A 14,976-nucleotide genomic window follows, 5' to 3' on the forward strand; every position below is an offset into this window, starting at 1 on the left:
TTTGGTGAAGACGTGCTTCTTTAAAAACATTGTTTTTGCTGCCCTTAATATTTAATAAAATGATGAATATAGTCACGCAAGCCGAACACCAGAGGAAAACAGAAAGAGGTGGACGGAGCGGTGCAGGCAGAAGGCAGAAGAGTGAGACGTGTCCGGACATGTACCAAACATGTCCGGACACATCTCCATTCGTATTTACCATACCTCTATACTTTTCTCCTTTTTGTTACCGTTTACTTTCTCCATTCAGGCTCTGTATATTTGAACTATTTCTCTGCTTTTCTATATCTTTGCCTCACACATCAGGAACGACATTTGCGGTGTCTGAAGGGGCGAAAGGCGAGGGGCAAACAAATAACGAAAAGGTGGGAACAAATAATTATGTTTAGCTGAGCTGACTCTTGCGTTGTGGCGAGTTCATGTGATGTGGAAATCAACAACTTCTTAGACTTCATACCGCCCGCTGCTCAGACCGATTCTATCCTCGGGCCTTGTATCAAGAAGTTTAACCTTTTTTGGGACAAAGGACAGTGTATTATTGGGGAGAGAGAGAGGGATCGTATGGCTCATTCAGCAGGCGCTCCAGATTGGAACTTCTCTAATTTAAAGTAAAGACTTCTTCATCTTCAGCTCAGGCCTGGCACAATATATTTTGCTTCTCTTCCACATCTAAAGAGAAGTAAATCCCGGCTGTAGGTCGGCACACGCAGTGACCCTACACCTGCTTGGCGTGGTTGACAACGCCAGCTCCCCACACCCACTTACTGCATTTACATACTGCGCACGAACATACCATCTGATAGCTGCAGATGAACTCATTGAGCTCGACGAGGAGGCGCCGACTCATTATTTCGATAGCATATTGGATGCAGATCATCTTGTAAAAGCGAGATTTAAATATCTCAGGTCTTCAGAAACAAAACCCCCAAACTTTTAAACTAGTTTGAAAACAAGTGCACAGCTTGAAGCGGCATGCATGAAGCTTCCCACTAAAGAATGTGGGTTTTTTTTCCACAGAAAGAAACTTTTTGCTCATATTGTAGTGCAAAAAAATATGCACATTGATGAACATTGTGCATTTGCTTATATTGCCATGAAGGTAAAGACGTGCCGCTGCCTCCAATATTCGTGGTAATAGCGTTGTTGACGGGCACATTGGGTTCCTGAATTGTATTTTAAAATGAAGGAGATACAAGAAAAGAGGAACATTAATTTTCCCGCCCTTCCAAAAATGGATCATTGCCAAGTTAAAAACACATCTCCCACACGTATTATCATCCCTGCACACGTGCAAACACATGAAGGAGATGCAATGTGCACTGTTTTCTCGTTGCGTGTGAGATGAATTAGTATTTTTAGACCGTTGAGGGACAAAACAAAGGTTGTTTGTCGCGGGGCAATGCCAAGCGCAACCTGAAGCACACACTGAGTTTGGTTAAAACAGTTGCAGGGAATATTTACTAGAGGACGTATTCAGTAGTTTGCAGCATTTTGCACACAAAAAATATTTCTCTGAGCAAATATCTGTCTGTTCGTGTGCGTTTGTGTTCGTGTGAGTTTGTTGTGTGCGTGCATCAGCTGTCCCCCCCCCCTGTAGCCCTTTCATGTCAACCAACACCAGGGGCTCGTGGCTGTGGCCACGGGTGGTCCACAATGTGAGAACCGGTTCCTGCAGGGGGTGTGAAGAGACCCCCTGATGCTACCAAAATATGTGCCACGGGGGGACAAACACACACAAACACACACAAAAAGAAAGCGCGCACAAACACGGCACAGTTCTGTGAGTTATAATCAGGCGACGTGGGTGACTTTTTTTTATCAAGCTGCACGCCGCGAAATGCAAACTACTGTTTATTTATATTACTTGATCTTTATTTACTGTGAGCGAGGCTGCTGTAATCCTGTAATTTCCCCACTGAGGGACTAATAAAGGATTATTTTATCTTATTTTAGAGACGGTAAGATGGACAAAGTTGTCATGTTGACATGTAGGATGTGTTGATTGATTCTTGATGTCAACTTGTGTAACATGTAACCTTCAAAGTTGCTAGCAGCTGATTTAAATTACTTTTACTCATATATTACAGTGCAAGAGGCAATGATGCATGTGGTTACTCACATACATGTGGAGATCACAGGCTGTGTATAAAACATGGGCGGCTTCGGCAACAGAGGTTGCCGCTCGGCGGGGGGACGCGTCGCAGTGACGGGTGACTGACACGCCGGAGCTCTTCACTCGTGATCGGATCACCCAAAACGCACGTCAATGCCAGGTCTGGACAGGGTTATTCGTGATGTGTTGCAGAGCGTTAGTTCAGTAGTTCAAGGCGCAGGTTGCCGACGTTACTCTCAGCTAACACCAGCGGTTCTCAAACTTTTTCTGTCACCGCTTCGGATGAAGCAAAATGTTCCCACCGCCCCGACAACATGGGAGCAAAATGGTCCAAGTTGTTGTGACTCCTCCATCCGTGTTTGTTTAATGAATACATTAAAGAAAATGTAAATCCCTTTCAAGTAAACCAGATTGCTCCATCTGACAAAAACTAATAACATGTGCATAACTCATATTTGGCAAAAAAGATGACCAAGGAAGCAGGTTGGGTCCCTGTTTTCTCCCCATAGTTTCATGTTGAAGTGTCCTTGAGCAAGGCACTGAAGCCCCAGAGCTTCACAACAGCACAAAGCTCCTTCATCACCAAGGATGGTAACATGCAGAGAATAATCCCCCCACTGTGGGATTAATAAAGGATTCTTAAAAAAAACAAAAAACTCTCCACCTGTAATACCTCCGCGCCCCACTAGAGGGCCGCGCCCCACAGTTTGAGCGCCACTGCTCTATCCCAACGCATAACAACTCGACTAAATGAGCCGCGACGTCTTTTAAAACTACTCTATTTGTGTTGTTTGAGGAGTCCCGCAGGCAACTAAATAATTAAGGTTAAAATAATAAGTTAATTAGCGTACAAATATTGATATGTATATGTTTAAGGCCTAAAGCCTTTTATGGTGAGACTGGCACACACATAGCAAGCGGCTCAAAACCAGGAAGCAAAATAAGTGAGAGGGAGATTAGGAAAAAGAAGGTGCAGTGGACAGAGGAGTTACAAACAGACATTGAAGAAAAGAAGAGAAAAAATGTGAGAAATGTGAAGTCAAAGACGAAAAAGAGGTGAAGTTAAAGTACGCAGGAAGAGATGAAGAAGGGAAAATGTAACTAAAATAGAAAGATTAGAGAAAATGTGGGAGATGGAATTGATTGAAAATAAGAGAAGATAAAAGAAGGGGAAGTCATAACAAAGACAGAGGTGGAGGAGAGCCGAGCGGGGGATAAAACAGACAAACGCCGGAGTAAAAGTGGAGCAGTTGCGTAATATTTCAGACTGAGGAGGGCGAAATATTCTCAATATCTGTTTGGCTTTCCATTTCTCTCTGTCTGTCTGTCTTCTCAGGGGGGGAAAAGCATGTTCAATAGAGCTTTAAATAAAGAATAAGCTGCATATTGGGACTTAAAATATATTCCAGCAGCGTACAGCTGCCGCTTCCTTCTCGTTCTCTTCCAGCCTCGCTGGTTTCATTGGTCTCTCCCTCTTTGGATTCCTCTCTCTCTCGTTCGCAGTAATGAGTCGTTCACAACATTGATGCCAGGTTCAAGTTAATTACAGGTGGAATAACCAATTAATGGGGATGTGTGTGTTAAGTGGGCGGACATGTGATGTCTGTGTGGTAAAAGGTAGGAAGAAAAAAGTTGCACTGTGGTTGATATCTCGCTGAGGCTTTGTTGGATTTAGCAGTTTTAAGAGAGTCAGTCGGTTATAAGCTTAATTGTGTGTCGCTACATGCTAGAGATATGACAATTTAAAGTCCCTTTTGTTTCCTCCCAAGTCATATTTATGGTTAATGATCATATTTATAGTGTTTTAAACATGGAAAATGGACTTTTATTGGTTTGTAAGGCCAGGCTGTGCTGTTTTATTTTGCTATGTTGCATCAGTGCCTCCAGTATTGATTGATAGGACTTGGAGAGCGATGAAGACGCTTGAGGAAGAGCCGAACCCCCCAAAAAACCACAAACAGGACAGAGAGAATGACTATTATAAATATCAAAATGAAACTGTCTTTGAAACGAATAAATGATTTGAATGTGTTGACAGTCCACAAAAGACTCAGAAGACAGGATGCCTCTTCACCGAGGCAAGCGGCTCTGGAAAACATGTTAAGTCCTTGTTCCTTTTGTTGAATAGGTAGATATTAAAGGAGTAGATATACATTTATTCTGCCCAGGGTTTGACGGGAACCTCTGACCCATCAACAACAACCTTTAAGGATCTTTCCTGACTTACTTTAAAAAGCCTTTTTGGATTCATCCGCTCTAACCAACGTCGTTTCCAGACAAAGAAGTGATGTATGCTCCCTCCCACAAGCCCAGATATTTCCCTCTGGAGTTGGTGGAGACCAGAAGCAGAGCTAAAAAGAGGGTCGATGTTGGATAGGCAGGCCTCTGTCAACCTGGCAAATGTGCTACGAGACCCATCGCGTTGTGTATTGCCATGAGAAACACTCAGAAAGTCATCGTACTTTAGCACCACAAGCCACCAAATACCCGACTTCTATTAATCAGCTACCTCTTCTGGTTTCCGCTGATCCAAATCGATCTTTGCGGGAAATCCACAGTACACAAAACATGCCACACGGCAGAAACTTTAATCCCCGCAGGTATCTAAAGGGCATTTGTTTTTGTGACGCTGCCAAAAAAAAAGCTGAAAGGGTTCAAACAAGGGACCGAGTAGATTAAACGGCCCAATTAATCTCTCCTCCTCCAGCCGCCCGAGCTCCACGTCTAGACTTCAAAGACAAACTTGAAGACTTGAGCCACTTTAGTAGCTTTTTATTTTTCTCCTTTACACTGGCGTGTGTGTGCGTGTGCATGCATGTGTGTGTGTGTGTGTGTGTCCTGACTCATTGGGGCTTATGGAAACAAGTGAGTTACTGGTTGTGAACCAGACCAAAGGCCTCCTTTGTGTTCCTTGTGATATGAAAATGACATGTGGAAGAAAAAAAACAACACTTAACTGAAACATTTGTGTAGTAACTCAAAGGAAACGCGGCCTAATGCAAGTACTTCTTCACATGATGTCAATATCCTTGTTTTTTAAAGGACTACAACACTTTTAAAATGTTAAAACAGACAAAAGAGTTGGCATATACAGAACATAAAGGTTGCTTATAATATCAGCAAAGTGATCATCGACTCTGTGACCCTGTCCAACATCATTATGTCGCTCTTTTATCACTGAATATGACTAGACAACGTGGAAAAACAATCTAAAAACAACCTGAAAATGTACTTTTTATGAACTGGGTCGAGACAAAAAGAGATCACAAGATGATTGAAAGGAGGACCTCGAAAAAATCATTGTGGAAGTTGCTTCTTTTAAGGGGAAGTAACTACAAATATTTACTATGTTGCACGGCGACAACAACAACAACAAAAAAAGAGCACGATATGTATTTTGTGTCTTTTGTGCCCTTACACAGACTAACAAGGAGGAAGTTGGTGTGTAAACAGCAGAGCAGGAGTGTACTTAACAGCTTGGGGAAGGGAACGCGCTCACACTGCGGCGTTCGGAGAGGAAGGACTAAAAAGCCAAATGTGAGTCGGAGGACTTAGAGCAGTTAAACATTTTAACAGGCACAAGCCTGCTCGTGGTGTGTGTGTGTGTGTGTGTGTGTGTGTGTGTGTGTGTGTGCCATTCAGACAATAACAAGGCCAGTGAGCCGAGCACATGGTCCGGGTGTGACTCCAAGTGTCCTACTGCCACCTATTGACTGAAGCTGGCGCTGCTCGCCCCTCCCCCACACACAGGGATACACTAGATACTGCACATGGCCTTTATGTGAGAGAGAAGAAGAAGAAAACACATAAAAAAGGGTCAGAAGAAGAAGAACATACCGTGAAAGGAAAGAGAACAGAGAGCGAAACTGATATTAAGACTATTACCCGTCTTTCTTTTAGTACCGCCCCCAAAAAACAACTTCAAAATCGCAGTAATACATCATCTATTGGTCCAATTTCTAATCTTCAGCTGTTTTAATTCTCTTTTTGAACAATGAGAAAACGCATTAATGTTGTATGAATGTTAGTAGAACCATGATACCGTTTATTTCACACATAAATGTATGGAGTAATATTCAGTATATATTTGATGTAGCTCCCCTTAACTGTAGTTGAGACTGTTAACAGTTAAATATTTATTATAGGGATAATACATATACAGCAGTAAAGAGTACAGGGTCGTAAAATGCTGCATTAAAACAGCGGCACTATGGTCAAGAGCACAGATGTTAGTTTATAGAATAAACACATATTTATACAGCTTAAGATATACTATATACGTCAAGCAGTATAACACAATATGGAACATTTAGTACCACGGAGATATTTAGAGCAATAGAGGTGAAATACTACAGTAAAAAGTGTTTTTTTTAAAAGCTTTAACATATTCTGATCGTGTGGAGAGGGGAGAGGTGTGGACACAAGTTCACAGAGGACAGAGCAGATGGCGTCTGCTGGACTTACACAATCTCTCTCTCTCACACACACACTCACACACACACTGGTGACATAATAGCAGCATGCCAGGTGTGCAGTTGGTGGCCTGCAGTCTGGCATTGACTGTGAGTTGTGAGTGTGTGTTGGTGTGTATCCCGTGCTCCCTTTGTGTGAAATGGGGCCCCCTATTCACTCGTCTCTGCTGCCAGCTTGGCACTAAATCACAGGACGAGACGCTACACGCGCACAGACACACACACGCGCGCATAGACACACACACACACACACACACCCTGTGTTGCCTTTTTGTCCAGCCCATGGAGTGAATGAAAAAGAAAAAAGGTCAAACAAGAAGACAGGAGGCAGAAAAGCAAAGTGAAAGATGGCGGCAGTTTATTTGAACTTTCGGAGAAAAGAAAGACAACAAAAAGATATTTAATATGGTACAAGAAATAGAAAATAACCGGTTTCGCCTTTCTTTTTGGTGAGTCAGTCTCGACCCACACACACACACGACAAAAGACAAAGACACACACACACACACACACAGACTGCATCATGGCCATGCATAATGACTCGTAGTAGAGGTGAGACTTCGGATGGGTTGTCCAAACATCGCCTGAAGAGAGCGCCTGAGGAAGCGGCGCGCCCGTGCACGTGCACTTTAAATGCCCGTGTGTAGTGTGTAGCACGCGTGTGTGTGTGTGTGTGTGTGTGTGTGAAGCCAAAACGAGTCGCGGTTATCGAATGGTCACACAAGCGGTGAGAAGCCCGACTGAGGGACGATACTCCATCTCAATTGTGTCCGTCTTGACTGAGAAACATCACCACGTGTACGGCTGGTTTTCCATCGCTCCCCCTTGATTCCCGCCGTTGGCAGCTGGACCCGCACGCCGGACCCGTTACGGCACAACGTGTCGACCCGAGCTCCCCGTTGATGAACATTACATACGGTCGCAAACACGCAGGAACGAATCATCGGACCGTGTCGGGAGCTCGGTTTGGCGCTTCGGTGTCTGACAGGACCAAAAAAATGCACATTTTATTCGAAGCATCCACCGTGTTCCACATCCAGGAAAGCAGAGGAAGGAGTTACGACATAATGTTGTTAGCTCGAGTCCCGACGCCACTGAGCCCGCGGGCGCAACACACCGGTCCTGACACGGTAACACCTAAACGCACTGCGGTTCCATGATTAGTGTTAATAATTACACCTGTTTTCAAGTCAAAATGTCCGCTGTGAAACCTGAACGTTCACTGGATTGTGTCATTCAATTACAAACAATAGCGTGTCGACCGAGTGATTCGAGAGAAATGCCGGGATCACAGAGATGAAATGTTTAAAAAACATGAGTTTCATTCACAATGTTTTGTTGTGAAAGCGTATTTATTCTAGCTTGATAAAGTAAAATGGTCAAATATTACCAATTGAGGACGAATCCACATCTCCCTGCTGAGCGAAAATGTCTCGCAGTCTTCTTAATACCTTGATAAATAATTATACACCCAAACCACAAAATCCTCCTTTAATTCTGGCTTCTTGTTCCACATAAGCTCGTCTTCATGCAAACCCGTTTTAAGTTTGCGCAAATGGAGAGAAGAATCCGTAAAAATGTTTTATGCTACGCTGAAACCGGTCCGTCATGCTCACACAACGGCAGTTAAACTAATTAAGTCGAGTAGCAGAAGACTTGTTATCAGTTCTTGATGCTGCGGTCGTGGTGACATATGCTTGAACTCTGGTTGGTGTGTGTGTGTGTTTGCGAGTGAAGATCTGTTTCCAGTTTATTGGCCACACCACAGCCAGATTATGAGAAACTGTTGCAGGAGTCTGAACTGCGCAGAGCAAAAAAAAAAAAAAAAACGCACACGGAGAAACTTCTGTCCGCGTGATAAAATATCAGCTCCTTCTCGGGGGCTGGAGGACATTCAGAAAATCCATTTTTAGCTTCTCCGACGAGAGCGCTCCCAGAGGATAATGAATTTGACTGCCTGCACACAGGAAATTCAAGTTAGCGTTTTGCACGCTCAGCTTGTTTTTTTCCACGAGGTCTCTCCAATAGACGGCGCTCTGATGGCGGTGACTCCGCCGTGATCAATGCGGCCCCATATCAATATTTCAGCTCTCTCCGCTCGACGGCCCGGGTCTCTATTTCCACTCTTCTCTCAATCAATGAGACGCAAATTAGAGCCGAGCTTCCCTTTCTCAATCCCTCCTTCCTCTTTCACTTCAAAACGTGCACGGTTCGCATATGCACACGGATCTACGTACATCGATACGTTATGTCATCTGCGGGAAAAGAAATACCTGCAACTGCAAACAGCTTCTGACACCCCCCACATGGCGTGACACATTGCACAGCTCTACTCTCTAAAATCCACAGTTTTCTCTTTCTTTCTGTGCTGCATTGATGATCGACTGTCCCCACAGGGTTCATTTACTTTACTCAGAAAGGTAAATGAACCCTTTGGGTTCGATAACCAGAAAGGTTATCTCATCTAAAAAAGGTGTAATTCAAATTTTCCACAAACCACTGACCCGAGGAAGACCATTCTCGTCAACCTTTTGGCCAGTGTGCTCGTCCATGTGTCGCATATCTGCAGCGGCGGAGGCAAACAGGAGCCGACACCTGTCACAGATGTTGGAGCTAGCCAACAAGCTAGCCCACGTAACCCGCAGCTGTCCGTCACACGTCACCGAGCTGGAAATCCAGGAAACTAAGCGGTGTCATTTCTGCTAAATATCGCTTTTTGACACTGATGCCATCAGTCATGTGGAAATGAAGAGGAAAAGCGGATGATATCTGTGAATATTAGTGGGTACGTTTGCTTTTCAATGTATGATTCGCAACATACAAAAAGGGCTTAATAAGATTGACCAAAATAGTGATTATATTTCATGAATCTAGTTCAGAATCAAGCTGTCTACATTAAAAAAAAGCAATACTGATGATGCAAGGTTTCACTGGTGTGTTATCTTGATGTCAACACCCGCTAGAGCTCCCAAAAAAATACAAATCAAGCCGCGTAGAGACGTCTGAAACGCATTATGCACACACATGTGGGAGTGATAGTGTGTCTGTATCTAAGGAGCGTCACTTCCTGTTTTAGATGCATTTAAAAAAACACACAACTGATGGTTTAAAATGACAAGGAGACAGCCACAATGGGGGGTTTGAGGACCACAACAAAAATAGAGTTCCCCTCTCTCTCTCTCTCTCTCTCGTCCACAGCGCTGTCGACCGGCCTCCCTCGTGTCCTGTCACATGTCTCCATGTTTACAGGACGGAGGCGTGTGCAGGTTTCCAGAGGTTATAGCATTTTTAAAAAGAATGTGAGAGGAGGGTACGGCAAATTTACAATCAAACACATCATAAATTAGGAGTATACATGTGCAGAAAGTGACATTATTGCGTAAAAAGGTTATTATTTTATAGTTTTAGCCCGGTTCTGCTGTGTAATGGGCCTCAGAGAACATCTCAGGGAAGCATGTGCGGTTGGATTCATGTTTATTTCAAACTGTCAAAAAGCAAATCCCCCCAGACAGACCAGACGCACACCCAATGCTTAATTATAGGCCTGGTCACACATCGTCACATGACCACCGAGAGCGGCTTTCGGTGGGATTTATTTCCGTTAACTGTGATGCTCACAATGCCCAAAATTACAGCTCTCTCGTCTGAGGAGCGATCTGGTCGTCGCCCTGAAGGTTGAGCAGCCTGTCCGCTGCAGCGAGAGGCTCGGCCTTGATGAGAGGCTCGGCCTTAAGTCACAGAGTCAAACCCGTCGGTTCTGCTAACGCACAGACACGCAATGTGGAGGCTTTAACACACAAAACAAAACTCTACACTGAACCAGTTAAGTTAAATAGCCTGTATGGACAAATATCTGTGCTTTTAATAAGTGTTATTTGGAGATAACAGGAGCGAATAATGCAAGTTAAATGATTTATTGTCAGATTATGAGACATTTTATTACAAATATAAAGGTTCAGATGAAAGAAAGAAGGCAGAAGGAGAGATAAAGTAAAGATGTATGAAGGCGAGAGAGAGAGAGAGAGACAGAGAGAGAGAGAGAGAGAGAGAGAGAGAGAGGAAGAGAGGAAGAGAGAGAACGATAGAGGAGGAGGAGAGAGGAGGAGAAGAGAGAAGTAGACAGCAAGAGTAGAGAGAGGAGGGTGAGAAGGAGGAAGAGAGGAGGATGATGAGGAGAAAGAATGAGGAGGGAGAGAGAAAGAGAGAGAGAGAGAGAGAGAGATAGAGAGAGACGAGGAAGAGGAGAAGAGGGAGAGAGGAGGAAGAAGAGAGGAGGTGGAGAAAAGAAACAGAGAGGATGAGGAAGGAAGAGAAAGAGAGACACAGACAGAGAGAGAGAGGAGGAGGAGAGACAGAGAAAGAGAGAAAGAAACAGAGAGAAACAGAGTTAGAGAGAGAGAGAGAGAGAGAGAGAGAGAGAGAGAGAGAGAGAGAGAGAGAGAGAGAGAGAGAGAGAGGACAGTCTGGTTGGATGGAGGTTCTTCTCCTTCTCTCCGTCTTCAACTCGTGGAGGTGAAGTTTTGTCGTCTCCAGGATTCATCTCAGGAATACGGGTGAATATTTCTCCTGTTACGGACGTTTCAAGTACAACTAAGGATACACACTCCTGTGACACACAGTCCAACACACACTCACACGTCACATGAAGCGCACACACTGCTCCACACACACACACACAGTCGTGTCATGTTCTCTGACATCTCCAGCCTCCATTACCTGCATACATTAACAAACCCCTCTGATGTTTAAAAATTATACATTCATACATTTGAATAATTCAGATTATTTTAAAAGCTGTGCACTCACTCACTCTCTATTTTTTCCAGATGGAAAGAGAGCTATTTACCTCAAATCGCATTTGAATAAATCCCATAAATCCTTTAAAAGTTCCCTGGGATAAACCAATCAAACATCCCCAACGCCGGCTGACTGGCCAATCAGCATTAGCATTCATACTCACAGCTTTTTTATATTCAAAAAGACATCAAATGGCAAATCAAATTGCAGGGGCCTATTTGTGAGGCTCAATTTGTTTGAGATAAGGAAAACGGTGGCTAATAGAACGAGAGAGAGAGAGAGAGAGAGAGAGAGAGAGAGAGAGAGAGAGAGAGAGAGAGAGCGCCGTGATGTGAATCCAAAGCTAACTAACACATTTGATGGAGTAAAGAGCTTCATGAGTGTGGAAGATGATTCTATGTGTTCAACGAAAAGAGGAACACATTAAATGTGACACACAAAATATACATTAGATGGCCGAAGGGTCGAAAAATAGTCGTTGGATTAAGTCTGTTTATCACAAGCGTGAGTGTGTGTGTCTTACTGTGTTTCTATTGGGCACTACTTAACATGCAACTTTGTGTGTGCAATGTTAGTTATGCTGTTTTTTGTGTATATTTTTAATCCATCTGTGTGTATATATATATATATATATATTTTATTTTATTTTTTATTTTATTGCACATTTTTACATTTTTTTTATCTGTTTTATTATCGTTCTACTGTTTTTTTTATATTACTTGATTCTTTTAATCTTATTCCTTGTGAGCAGTGCTGCTGTAATCCTGTAATTTTCCCATTTAGGGACAAATAAAGGATTATTTATCTTTATCTTATCTTATTTTCCCGGTAAAAAAAGTCAATGCAAAGATGAGAATGGAAGCGAGTTAACACCATTTAGCAGTTTATGGCAGATTACAACCAAGTAAATACATTTTAACTGTATTGCACGGACATTAACAAGTGTGGTTGCCCGTCAATTAAAACATCCTTCACTCCAACTGGTTCGCCTCGTGTGTGTGTGTGTGTGTTTTACTGTGTGTGTGTGGTCAGAGAGAGCAGAGCAGATGCTGCAGCATCACAATGAATTACATCAAAATATTAAAAAAAGTACAAATAAGAAGCACCAGCAACGTCAGAGCTTATTAATACGACTGGTTTTTTTGGTATTATTTTTAAATATGACAATTAACCGCCCTCTAATGCCCCTTTAAAGGTTTAATAACATGCAGACGTGGTTTTGAATCCACCGTAGAGAGCGACAGAAAGACAGTGAAACCTCGTCTCTCTCATCAACGTGTCACTGTCTCACTCCAACCGTCTGTAAATCATGACAGGCGCTAACCTCCAGCTTCCTCTTTCTCTGTTTTGAAAACAAAAAACTAACCGTCTCTGACATTCATGTTTCCTGCGTTTTAACGGATTACACACACACACACACACACACACACACACACACACACACTATCTGATCTCCAAGCTGAACTTCCTGGTTTGTGTTTTATGACGACGGTTAACCGACGTCAGGTCCGTCGCAGGTCTGACGCACGCATGCAAATTGTTCAGAGTCCATGTTGGTTTGGTAAATGAATAATTATTCATTCATTCATTTATTGGGTATATTGTCCGGAGGCTGGACTTTGAAGTTTACCCAAATATTTAGCTCACAAGACAACGTTAGTCACACAACGCAGGCTTGCCAAAACAACCGTGTAAAGGGCAGGCGTATCATTCAGAGGATCGGCGGTATGAATGGCTGATGATACTGATGTGGCGCCTTGCTCGGTGGCTCCTCCCATCAGTAAATGAATGGGTGAATGATGTCACGTCGTGTTAAAGCGCTTTGAGCGGTCGCAAGACTAGAAAAGCGCCGTTCAAACATTAGTCCATTCACCGTTTACCGTGTATCTTCAACCCTGTTCTGTTAGCCACATCTTGCATGCGTGCAAACACACACACAGACACACACGTGTGTGTGCACGTGTGCGCACCACGGCTCAAGCAGCTGGTGAGTTTGCCCTTGACTGGCCGCCCCCGGGCCCTGCAGTGGCACGGATGCAGCTGTTTTTAAAGAGTTCTGAATGGGATTCAGAGAGCCGCGTCCTTGTCAAGGGTACGCGCCGGTTTGTCACGACCGAGACGTGAACCGAGTCCGTGTTCAGAGCGACGACAGCTCACCTTAAAAAAAGTTGCAACTACTTGTACTACTACGTGTATTGATCCAATATATATACAAGCATCCATAGCAGGTGGACGGTGGTATCCAGCAGCTTTTTTATTAGATTTCACACTTGGAGGGAGTCTGAGATTTTCATTGCCACTGACTGCTTCACTGTATTTGTTGTGTACATGACAATAAAGGGACTTGACCGGTGTGCCGATTTCCTACCTCGCTGCTGTTTTTCCTGCGACAAAAAGCAGTTTAAACTGCTGCGTTTGTTCACGTCTGTTAGGCTCCAACACGTGTCTTCTGGGTTACAATTTAGTTTTCTTATTGTAAACTGTATTAACGCTGCTGTGTGTGTTAAAGGCTGCACTAGAAACGGTGGTTTCTGGTCACAAGTCGTACAAATCCTGACTTGTTATGTTTGTTTTAAAGATTGTGTAACCGTGTCAGTTGTGTGTTCTTGTGCCGGCATGAATTCCTGGACAACTGAATCCAGAGTACTTGCTTTTAAGGTTGAAAACATCAAACTTAAAACAGGGTTGCAGATTTGTTTCTGTAAAAAAAAAAAAAAAAAAAAAGGCTGCTTTTCATCAGCTGTTTTTAAAAAGCGGGATATCCTAAAAGTACATGTACGGGGATGAGGTCTGGTGTACTGACGCTGAATAAACAAGTTATTAAATAGCTCATGTTCACATTTCATAGGTCATAAAGACCTGAAACGTCGTGTTGGACATGAAGTAAGAGGTTTCTGATCCAGTGGGGAGAAGATATTAGTTGCAGTGCATGCTTATACAGATGCACATATCATTTATATGACAAAAAAAATATCAAAATTGAAGTCAAAGATGGATAATAAAGGCTCTGGAAGGGAGATTTGTCGGATTGCTGTGTGGACTTGACCTTGACCGACCCGCCTGGGGCTCGGCCCGCTGCGCGATTACGGATTCTGGGAGTCGACTTTTCAGGAACAGATGCCGGGGCGCAACAGCTGCTCATCTGGCGTCCTCTCTCTCCGAGACCCTCGTCATGCTTTATCAACACCTTTAATTGTCCAATAGCAGCACTTCCACAGCAACATAAATATACACAGTCGGTATATTCTGACATTCAATGACCCCCCAATTGTCGTTTAAGTATCTTCAACATCTTGAAAGGATCCCGTGCGTGTGAACAGACGCAACGCAAGTCAAACATCACGGTGTGACTGCGTGTGCGTCTATGAGTGTGAGGGAGATGATGCGCTCACCCTGGAAAGACTGCCGGGCTCGCTCCACGAGCTCCTCGATGGGGTAGCTGGCGAGGTCTCCTCTGGCGTGCTTCGTCTTACAGTAGGTGCATGCGTTCAGACACCTGGACGATGAGAGGAGGTGAAAGGTGAGGGATGCAGAGAGCAGTATGCTATACGGTATAAAACAGAGCACAAAAATATGAATTTGTTGCAGGCCGAG

At 43.6% G+C, this 14,976-nt stretch overlaps 1 protein-coding gene across 2 annotated transcripts in view; it reads right to left on the reverse strand.

Annotated features, from left to right (window-relative positions):
* Positions 1 to 14,976, reverse strand: part of cdkal1 (CDK5 regulatory subunit associated protein 1-like 1) — a 200,182-nt gene that overhangs the window by 100,915 nt on the left and 84,291 nt on the right. For both annotated transcript variants that reach the window (XM_068570623.1, XM_068570625.1), the window contains one exon: positions 14,775 to 14,878. In XM_068570623.1, coding sequence (XP_068426724.1) covers positions 14,775 to 14,878 — 104 coding nt within the window. The remainder of the gene's footprint in view (positions 1 to 14,774; positions 14,879 to 14,976) is intronic.

The sequence above is a fragment of the Clinocottus analis genome, unplaced genomic scaffold (genome assembly GCF_023055335.1).
Source record: "Clinocottus analis isolate CAN_PGR_092001 unplaced genomic scaffold, fCliAna1.0.p SCAF_9, whole genome shotgun sequence".
NCBI classification, from domain to species: domain Eukaryota; kingdom Metazoa; phylum Chordata; class Actinopteri; order Perciformes; family Cottidae; genus Clinocottus; species Clinocottus analis.